Raw genomic sequence first — 10,776 nt, 5'->3', positions numbered from 1 at the left:
CCAAATTGGGAGGGAGAACCAATACTCCAGAGGACAGGAGCAGGATTCAAAACGATCTTGACAGATTAGAGAGATGGGCCAAAACTAACAAAATGAAGTTCAACAGTGACAAATGCAAGATACTCCACTTTGGCAGGAAAAACAAAATGCAAAGATACAGAATGGGGGATGCCTGGCTTGAGAGCAGTACGTGTGAAAATGATCTTGGAGTCCTCGTGGATAACAAGTTAAACATGAGCCAACAATGTGATGTGGTGGGAAAAAAAGCCAATGGGATTTTGGCCTGCATCAATAGGAGCATAGTGTCTAGATCTAGGGAAGTCCTGCTCCCCATGCTCTATTCTGCTTTGGTTAGACCACACCTGGAATATTGTGTCCAATTCTGGGCACCACAATTCAAGAGAGATATTGACAAGCTGGAATGTGTCCAGAGGAGGGAGACTAAAATGATCAAGGGTCTGGAGAACAAGCTCTATGAGGAGCGGCTTAAGGAGCTGGGCATGTTTAGCCTGAAGAAGAGAAGGCTGAGAGGAGACATGATAGCCATGTATAAATATGTGAGAGGAAGCCACAGGGAGGAGGGAGCAAGCTTGTTTTCTGCTTCCTTGGAGACTAGGACGCAATGGAACAATGGCTTCAAACTACAAGAGAGGAGGTTCCATCTAAACATGAGGAAGAACTTCCTGACTGTGAGAGCTGTTCAGCAGTGGAACTCTCTGCCCCGGAGTGTGGTGGAGGCTCCTTCTTTGGAGGCTTTTAAACAGAGGCTGGATGGCCATTTGTCAGGGGTGATTTGAATGCAATTTTCCTGCTTCTTGGCAGAATGGGGTTGGACTGGATGGCCCATGAGGTCTCTTCCAACTCTATGATTCTATAATGGCTTCAAACTACAAGAGAGGAGATTCGATCTGAACATGAGGAAGAACTTCCTGTGAGAGCCGTTCAGCAGTGGAACTCTCTGCCCCGGAGTGTGGTGGAGGCTCCTTCTTTGGAAGCTTTTAAACAGAAGCTGGATGGCCATCTGTCAGGGGTGATTTGAATGCAACATTCCTGTTTCTTGGCAGGGGGTTGGACTGGATGGCTCAGGAGGTCTCTTCCAACTCTAGGATTCTATGATTGTAGGAGCAAAAGCCAGAGTTCTGTCGCTGGTTCTTTCTCTGAAGGGTTAAAGCGAGCGAGAGGGGTTCCTAGAAGGGAAGGAGGAAGGAAGGAAAAGCCTCCCACAGCCCGAACTGGCCAGTGGCAAGCGCGTCCCTTCCTAGAGAGGCACCGGAAGAGGCTCGGGCTACAAGGGGTCCTCCGAAGGGGGAAAGGAATGCCACTTCCGGAAGGGAGCCAGTCCTCCTTGGACGGGTCTGCACTCGCCTGGGCAGCTTCTCTCCGTCTATTTCCTGGGTAAACAATGGCCTTTCCTTCAGCTCTGCTTCCTGCCCTGTTCCTTCTTCCGCCTCCTTCTGTATTTACTTACTTCATTGGGGGTTTCTTCCCTTTCCTGTCCCCGGGGGGAGAGAGAGAAAGGTGGGAGGGCAGTGTGGCTGGCTGGGTTTCTGCTTCTCCCTCATGCTTCTGACCGCCAGGCAGGCCAGGGCCCTTCCAGCCAGGCTCTCTCTCCCTCTCTCTCTCTCTCTCTCTCTCTCTATATATATATATATATACAGCTAGTGTGTGTGTGTATGTGTGTGTGTGTGTGTGTGTGTGTGTGTGTATATATATATATATATATATATATATATTTAGAGCCGTCCCCTGCCACACGTTGCTGTGGCCCACATGGGGGTTTCTGTGTGGGAGTTTTGGCCCAATTCTATCGTTGGTGGGGTTCAGAATGCTCTTTGACTGTAGGTGAACTATAAATCCCAGCAGCTACAACTCCCAAATGTCAAGATTCTGTTTCCCCCAAACTCCACCAGTGTTCACATTTGGGCAAATTGAGTATTAGGTTCTTCTTGGTTTTTCCGGGCTATATGGCCATGTTCTAGAGGCATTCTCTCCTGACGTTTCGCCTGCATCTATGGCAAGCATCCTCAGAGGCGGTGAGGTCTGTTGGAATTAGGACAATGGGTTTATATATCTGTGGAATGACTGGGGTGGGGCCAAGAGCTCTCCTCTGCTGGAGCTAGCTGTGAATGTTTCAACTGACCACCTTCATTAGCATTTGAAGCCCTGGCTGAGCCTTCAGCAATTGAGTATTGTTGTAGAGTTTGGTCCAGATCCATCATTGTTTGAGCCCACAGTCATCTTTGGATGTAGGTAAACTACAACTCCAAAACCAAAGGACACTGCCCGCCAAACCCTTCCAGTATTTTCTGTTAGTCATGGGAGAACTGTGTGCCAAGTTTGGTTCAATTCCATCGTTGGTGGAGTTCAGAGGAGGGTGCTTTCCTTCCGAGCCAGTCTGGGATTGGGATCTGTGGGGCCTGAAGGAGTGCAAGTAAAGGCCGCAGGAACAGACCCTCCAGCATCTCTGTTACAACTGCTCTATCCCTACATTGCTGTTATGATCTATGCACCTCATTGACCAGCCTATCTTCTAACTTGTTTCCACACCAGCCCATCCCCCCAATGAGAATTATAATGTTTGGCTGACTATTGCTATAATGTTGTTTTATGTTGTTTCAATATTTTATTTGCTATGTTTTTTTTTCATTTCAATTGTTTATTTATTCAAATAGACATACATTTGCAAGTGTTTGTTGCGTACAGTGCAATACTTTCCATTTATTAGTTTTCCATAATCATTATAATCACATCAACACAATCACTATAAACAGCTTGCATTCTCTGATGAATCTCCTTTGGGGTGGTACCTTCTGCTGTTAAGAATTCAATGACTGCACGTTGCTTAAGTCGCATTGACTGACCATCTGCGCAGGGTTCCATACTTCGCACAACATAACCGTTCAATACTAAGGCTTCCCACCAAAATGGAACTGTAGAGGAGAGTCTACTGAAGAAGCCAGTACTTGCCGCATACCAGTACTGCCATCTGTTGAGGACTTACGAATGTGGAAGCATTACTTTTCATTCATCCCTCATGTGTGTGTGTGTCTGTGTAATACATATAAAGTATCATAGACTCTTGTTTAACATCTGCTTCCTCCTTGTCTACAGTCTTATAGGATCTTATATATTTATATATTAGGCTTGGGCAATCCATGGTTCTAGATGGTTCTAAAGTACTTACAAAACTAAAGTTCTGGTGGTGAAAATTTCAGAACTCTAACAAAACTTTCAAAATTTAATTATTATTTCATTATTGGTGATTTTAATGACAGAACCAATTAGGAACTGCCATTTATCATAAATTTTGAGAGTTTTGTTAGAGTTCTGAAATTTTCACCACCGGAACTTTAGTTTTGTAAGTACTTTAGAACCATTTAGAACCATGGATTGCCCAAGCCTAATATATAGTTTAATTTAATTTTACATTGTGGTGTTGAATCATTGGTTTCCATTTAATAACAAAGTTATCTAATAGTTTCCCTCTTAATAATAGTTATTTTATCCATTATCGGCATATCTGTAATATATTTGCTGTGTTTTTAACTGTATGTGTTCGGGCTTGGCCCCATATAAGCCGCCTTGAGTCCCTTCGGGGAGATGGAGGTGGGGTATAAAAATAAAAGTTGTTCTTCATCATCTTCTTGCCAGAAAATTATTTGGAAGCAGCCAGAAGGCGTGGAGGCTGCTGAGACGGCTGAGCAACGATCCCTCACAAACTAATACCCATGCCAACATAAAGGCAGATCAGATAGCACACCAACTCTTGAAGAATGGGAAACCCAACCTTGCCACCAAAGTAGGAAAGAAACCAATAGCCAGACAACCAGAGATTGAGAACAACAACCTCCATGAACCCTTTACATCTACTGAATTGGACATGGCTCTCAACAAATGTAAGAATGGCAAAGCAGCTGGCTTGGATGATCTACGGATGGAACAAATCAAGAACTTTGGTCCAAAAGCAAGGCGCTGGCTGCTGGAGCTGATGAACAACTGCACTGCATCCTGTCAGATCCCCAAAATCTGGAGGAAAGCAAGAGTCATCGCCGTCTTGAAGCCAGGCAAAGACTTTAATGACCCAAAAAGCTACAGACCAATCTCCCTGTTGTGCCACCTCTACAAAGTTCTGGAGAGACTTATTTTGCATAGAATTATGGAAAATATAGACCCCTTTCTGATCCCACAGCAAGCTGGCTTCAGAAAAGGCAAAAGCTGCACATCGCAAGTGCTGAACCTGACCCAGCACATAGAAGATGGCTTTGAAAGGCAGCAGATCACAGGAGCTGTCTTCATAGACTTGTCAGCAACCTATGATACTGTGAACCACCGCCTCCTCCTGAGAAAAATGTATAGTATCACAAAGGACTACCACCTCACCCGCCTCATAGGAAACCTGCTACAAAACAGGAGCTTTTTTGTTGAGTTCCAGGGCCAGAGAAGCAGATGGCGGAAACAGAAGAACGGCCTGCCTCAGGTGAGCGTGCTTGCTCCATCCATGTTCAACATCTACACAAATGACCAGCCACTGCCAGAAGGGACAGAGAGTTTCATCTATGCTGATGATCGTGCCATTACTGCTCAAGCAGGGAGCTTTGAGATGGTAGAACAGAAGCTCTCCGAAGCTCTAGGTGCTCTTACTGCCTATGACAGGGAAAACCAGCTGATCCCTAATCCATCTAAAACACAGACATGCGCCTTTCACCTTAAGAACAGACAAGCATCCAGAGCTCTGAGGATTACCTGGGAAGGAATCCCACTGGAGCATTGCAGCGTACCCAAATACCTGGGAGTCACTTTGGACCGTGCTCTGACCTACAAGAAGCACTGCCTGAACATCAAACAAAAAGTGGGTGCTAGAAACAACATCATACGAAAGCTGACTGGCACAACCTGGGGATCACAACCAGACACAGTGAAGACATCTGCCCTTGCACTATGCTACTCTGCTGCTGAGTATGCATGCCCAGTGTGGAACACATCTCATCACACTAAAACAGTGGATGTGGCTCTTAATGAGACATGCCGCATTATCACGGGGTATCTGCGCCCCACACCACTGGAGAAATTACACTGCTTAGCCGGTATTGCACCACCTGACATCCGCCGGGAAGTAGCAGCCAATAGTGAAAGGACCAAGGCAGAGGCATCTCCAGCTCATCCCCTGTTTGGGTATCAGCCAGCACGTCAACGACTTAAATCAAGACACAGTTTTCTTAGATCTACAGAGACACTCGCTGGAACACCCCATCAAGCGAGAGTCCAAAAGTGGCAGGCCCAAACCCAGCACCTCAATTCATGGGTGATACCAGATGAGAGACTCCCCCCTGGGCACTCAGAAGACTGGGCGACTTGGAAGGCGCTGAACAGATTGCGCTCTGGCACCACGAGATGCAGAGCCAGTCTTAAGAAATGGGGCTACAGGGTGGAATCCTCGGCATGCGAGTGCGGAGAAGAACAAACCACTGACCACCTGCTGCAATGCACCCTGAGCCCTGCCACATGCACAATGGAGGACCTCCTTGCGGCAACCCCAGAGGCACTCCAAGTGGCCAGATACTGGTCAAAGGACATTTAACCAAATACCAAATTTACAAAATCTGTGTGGTTTTTCTTTCTTTCTTCTTTTTTCTTTTTTCTTTTCTTTTTTTTCTTTTCTTTTTCCCCCCTCTTTTTCTTTTTAATCTCTGTGTTTGTTTTGCTCTGTTAGAATTGTAATACAATGGTTGCTGATGACACGATAAATAAATTAAATAAAAAAATAAATTTGGAAGGATTCCCAAAGGATGGGAAAGAGATAGCAAAAGTTTAAGAGCAGTGGTTCTCAGCCTGTACATCCCCAGGTGTTTTGGCCTACAACTCCCAGAAATCCCAGGTGGTGGACCAGCTGTTAGGATTTCTGGGAGTTGAAGGCCAGAACATTTGGGGACCCACAGGTTGAGAACCACTGTTGTAGGATCTGAAGAAGGGAGAGGGCTACAGGGGAGAGTGTTGCTCTGCGAGAAGGAGGGGACACCCTCCCCTAACGCTTTCTCTCCAGATCAAGAAGCCAGTCCTGCATTCAACATTCGTGGTGAAACATTTACCTACTTTGACAGTATTAACACAACCTATTTGTCTCGTTTATTTTCTAGACCCTGTCAATTCTGCCAGTTCTTCCCCTTCAAAAATCATCTGGTGGGAGAGGAGGAAATATCTTCTTCAACTTCTAGACGCATAGAACCAAGATGGAAGATCATGAGCCAGCTGTCACCCCGTTAGAAGTATTTTCTTTTGCTGTTGAGGCAGAGAACAGTGGAGCACTCTGGGAGGACCCTTGGAGGAAAGACCGGGAGAGCAATCTGCTCCATTCAGACCTTCAGCGCCAGCGCTTCCGGCATTTCCGCTACGAGGAGGCCTTGGGGCCCCGAGAGCTGTGCAGCCGCCTCCACTCTCTCTGCCGCCTGTGGCTGAAGCCCGAGCGACACTCCAAGGCGGAGATGCTGGACCTGGTGATCCTGGAGCAGTTCCTGGCCGTCCTTCCTGCGGAGATGGAGCGCTGGGTGAGGGAATGTGGGGCAGAGACCAGTTCCCAGGCCGTGGCCTTGGCTGAAGGATTCCTCCTGAGTCAGGAAGAGAAGAGGAAGCAGGAGAAGCCCCAGGTGAGAATGAGAGAGAGAGAGAGAGAGAGAGAGAGATTCACCTTGTAGTTTCAAGGAACCAAGAATAATTATTTTGAAAGATAATGTAAATCTCTTTCAAACTCCTCAAGCCGGGATAATTTCATTCACTGTCAGGTAACTAATTTTAAGAATAATATAGACCAGTTGGAAGGAGTTCAGAGTATTAGGAAAGGAGAACCGAGGTCTGCAATAGAGTCTTGGAGTGCTCTGATTGCCCCCTTTGCTCCCCCCCAAGGGCTCTCATGGAGAGAAGGGGGGCAGTCATCTCCATTCCCCAGGATGATATAATGATCTGAAGTTATAGGATGGTAAACTTGGAAGACTAAAAAGAACACATTGGGAATTCCAATGGTGTGTATTTCAGAGCAAGCAACTGGTTGAACCACTTCTGAATGCTCTTTCCCTAAGAAACTGTATGTTATTCACAGGTAGAGATGACTCAACAGGGCCCTGAAAGCACAGATAGAGAGACGTAGGTTACTCAGCCCGAAAGCCCCTCTAGGTTAGCTCTAAATTGCAACCCCAGGATTATGTAATGTACTTAATCTCAGCAGTAGTCCTGAAGCAGAGTGCAATGCCCAAATGGAGGCAGAATTCCCACACCAAAATCAAGGAAAGGCAGATTATTTTACAGAATGAAGAAAACTATTCTTGAGTCCCAACCACTATCCAAGCGGTCTGGAACAGGTTGCAGAAAGAGAGCCCTCCCTCCTTTTCTAATCTGTCTTTTTCTTTGTGGTCTGTGCTGCTTGTTCAGGTGCAGGACTCTGTTGCAGATGAGACCAGTCAGGTGGAAGAGCCTCCTTTAGACATCGTGTGTGTTGTTGTGACTGGAAATGGAGAATATGTCGTAGTTGGTAAGGGATGGGCAGTGGTCCTTCTCGCTTGCTCACCTCCTCTTGAGTAGAACTGAAATGCTTGAGCTGTGTGAACTGGAAAAATTTGGGGAGCCTGGGAGGTTAAGAATGCTGCTGACAGGAGACATTACTCGACAATACCTATTTGTGCCACTTTCAAAGTTACTTGATTCCTCTGCTTCTCTTAGAAGATTTACAGACAACCCTTTACATTTGCTGGCATTAGGTTGCAACACCCCTGTAAAACAAAATAGTCCACAAAAAAGACCTGGGACCCAAGGAGGGAGTTTAAAAGCTGGCCATGGGGCAAGCGGAGGGTGGCAGGCTTCCGAGAGAAGGAACTGTGGGCAGCCTGAAAAGGGATCAATCTCACCCTCTCTGATGTCTTTCCTCTCTTTCACAGGCAATGAAACATGGCCAAGTGACAGTAGCACAACTTTTCATGACTCTTTCCTTAGAGGAGATTCTGTGGGACCAGATCAGGTAGGCAGCAGGATCCCTGGAGGGGAGGGAATAGTCAACTCTCCTTCTCCCTTGAATATTGTCCTGACTCTAAATGAACCTCTCTCTTCTTCTCCATTCCTTCCATCCAAGATGTTTTCAATGAATGACTTATTCAAAATCATAAATCACAAATTGCCTGGGTCCCCCCCCCCCCCCCCCCAAACGTAGATGGCATTTTCTCCTCGCAGGTAACATTTTTTGTTTTTTTTCAGGTGACATTTGAAGATGTGTCTGTGAATTTCTCAGAGGAGGAGTGGACCCTCTTGGATTCAAGCCAAAAAGCCTTGCACCAGCAAATCATGGAGGAGAATTTAGGAATTGTGTCATCTCTGGGTAAATTTATTTATTTATTTATTTAGAGCTTTTATATCCCGGTCTTCTCCGAAGAGGGACTCAGGCCAGCTAACAGCAGAAAATTCATACACACATAGAATAAACACAATAGCATCATAATACATTAATACAAAAATACATTAAAATACAGATCATACAATTACAAAAGCCAGGTCATCAGAGTAAAATCACAAATTCATCACCATCTGCCAGTGTGGTCAGCCGTTATTGACTCAATCATCATTCTGCAAATGCTATATTCCAAAGCCAAGATTTTACCGGCTTTCTGAAAGTCAGGAGGGAAGGGGCAGATCTAATCTCCAATGGGAGAGAGTTCCAGAGCCGAGGGACCACCACCGAGAAGGCCCTGTCCCTTGTCCCACCAGACGCAATTGCGAAGGAGGTGGGACCGAGAGCAGGGCCCCTCCAGAAGATCTTAACAACCTTGATGGTTCATATGGGAGTATCCGTTCAGAAGCTCCATTATAATTGTAGTTAACCAAATCAGTTTACAAGTTCTAGAAATTATCCAATATTTCAGATCTCTTCCTCTGAAGCCTAGAAAACAAGCTCATTCCATATCCAGATAGTGGCCAGCCCAAGAAGATAATTGGCTCTTGGGTGGAGTTGCCACATGAGATGAATTCTAGGCAATGGTTATTTTCCATCCACCAACCATGCTTGTGATTGTGGGAGTGAGACAAGGGCTTCTCTTGAGGATCCTAGCACCCAGGTAGGTTTGAACAAGGAGATACAATCACTCAAATAGCATGGACCTGAGCCATTTAGGTCTTTATAGATCATAACCAGCAATTTGAATTGTGTCTGGAAACAAATTGAGAGCCAGTGGAGCCATGGGAACAAATGACTTGTGTGCTCTCTGTAACCAGCCTTAGTTAACAGTCTGATTGTAGCTCTTTGGATCAGCCAAAGCTTTTAAAACCTTCCAAGGCTGCCCCAAGTAGAGTAACTATAGTAATCCAAATGGGATGCAACTGAGGCATGTACCACCAAGGGCAGATCTAGATTTTCAAGGAACAGGTGCAGTCTGTGCACATAATTTAAATATGCAAGGCACTCCTGGCCATGCATGAAACCTGGGCCTCCACATTATATTCCAAGTCCCAAACTGGGGACCTGTGTCTTCAGTGATAATGTAAGCCTGTCCATCACAGGATGAATCCTTAATCCCTGATATGCCTTCCAACTGATCAGTAGCACCCCTGTCTAGTCTGGATTAAATTTCAGACCTCACAACCTCTGAGGATGCCTGCCATAGATGCAGGCAAAACGTCAGGAGAGATTGCTTCTAGAACATGGCCATATAGCCCGAAAAACCTACCGCAACCCAGTGATTCCAGCCATGAAAGCCTTCAACAATACAAGTTTCAGTTTGTTTGCCCTTCTCCAGCCCATTACTGATAAGAGACATTCGTTAAGTTGGAAAGGAGAAGTAGAGCTTGGTGTCATCTGCATATACATGGCACCGCACTCCAAAACTCTGAATGACCTTCTCCATATATACTTTAATTGCATAGCGGACAAAACAGATGCCCAGGGGATTCCACAGGCTATAAGCAAAGGGTCAAACGAATCCCCCAGCAGCTCTTTCTGGGTTTGCCTCTCCAGAAAGCAACAGAGCCACACTAAAATGCCACCAATTCCCATCTGGTAAGGTGACCCAGAAGGATACCATGGTTGACGATATTGAGAACTGCTGAAATGTTCCATGGAATCAATAGGTTTTCCACTTCTGTCTGGGTACCTCTGTAGGTCGTCAACTAAGATTACCAAAGCAGTGTGTCCCCCAGCAGCACTTTCTGGGTTTGCCTCTCTAGGAAGGAACAGAGCCACTGCAAAATGTCTCCCCGTTCCCATCTAGGAAGGCGACCCAGAACGATGCTATCATTGATGATATTGAGAACCCACAAGGATACCATATTGAGAACTGCTGAAATGTTCAGTGGAATCAATAGGGACAAATTCTCCACTTCTGTCTGGGTCCCTCTGAAGGCCATCAACCAAGGTTACCAAAGCAGTCTGTCCCATAAGCAAGTTTCCTTGAGTGGATCAGCCCACTGTAATTCAGCCTCTCCTTTTTCCTGCTGCCTTCCACTTTGCAGAACATTATTGTCTTTTCCAGTGAGGCGCAATATCTCATGTTTATTCCCAAAGTAGGATGGGCCTCAGTTTGGCCGCTTGGTCTCTTTAGTGACAATTCAGATGGTCACTCCGGTTCATAAGCCCCCAGTTGTGCAATGGGTTAAACCTTGTGCTGGCAGGACTGAAGGCCTACAGATCGGAAGTTCAAATCTGGGGAAAGTGCAGATGAACTCCCTCTATCCGCTCCAGCTCCTCATGCAGGGACATGAGAGAAGCCTCCCACAAGGATGGTAAAACATCAAAACATCCGAGCGTCC

The 10,776-nt window shown here is 46.0% G+C and overlaps 1 protein-coding gene across 1 annotated transcript in view; it reads left to right on the top strand.

The window, feature by feature from the left end:
* Window positions 1-1,284: 1,284 nt before the first annotated feature.
* Window positions 1,285-10,776, top strand: part of LOC132766068 (zinc finger protein 721-like) — a 30,870-nt gene continuing 21,378 nt past the window's right edge. Inside the window, exons 1-5 of the mRNA XM_067463535.1 lie at window positions 1,285-1,395; window positions 6,135-6,641; window positions 7,420-7,519; window positions 7,923-8,002; window positions 8,236-8,356. Coding sequence (XP_067319636.1) covers window positions 6,228-6,641; window positions 7,420-7,519; window positions 7,923-8,002; window positions 8,236-8,356 — 715 coding nt within the window. The 5' untranslated portion in view covers window positions 1,285-1,395; window positions 6,135-6,227. The remainder of the gene's footprint in view (window positions 1,396-6,134; window positions 6,642-7,419; window positions 7,520-7,922; window positions 8,003-8,235; window positions 8,357-10,776) is intronic.

The sequence above is a fragment of the Anolis sagrei genome, chromosome 2 (assembly GCF_037176765.1).
Source record: "Anolis sagrei isolate rAnoSag1 chromosome 2, rAnoSag1.mat, whole genome shotgun sequence".
Classification (NCBI taxonomy): Eukaryota; Metazoa; Chordata; class Lepidosauria; order Squamata; family Dactyloidae; genus Anolis; species Anolis sagrei.
This window is presented reverse-complemented; position numbering and strand designations above follow the sequence as displayed.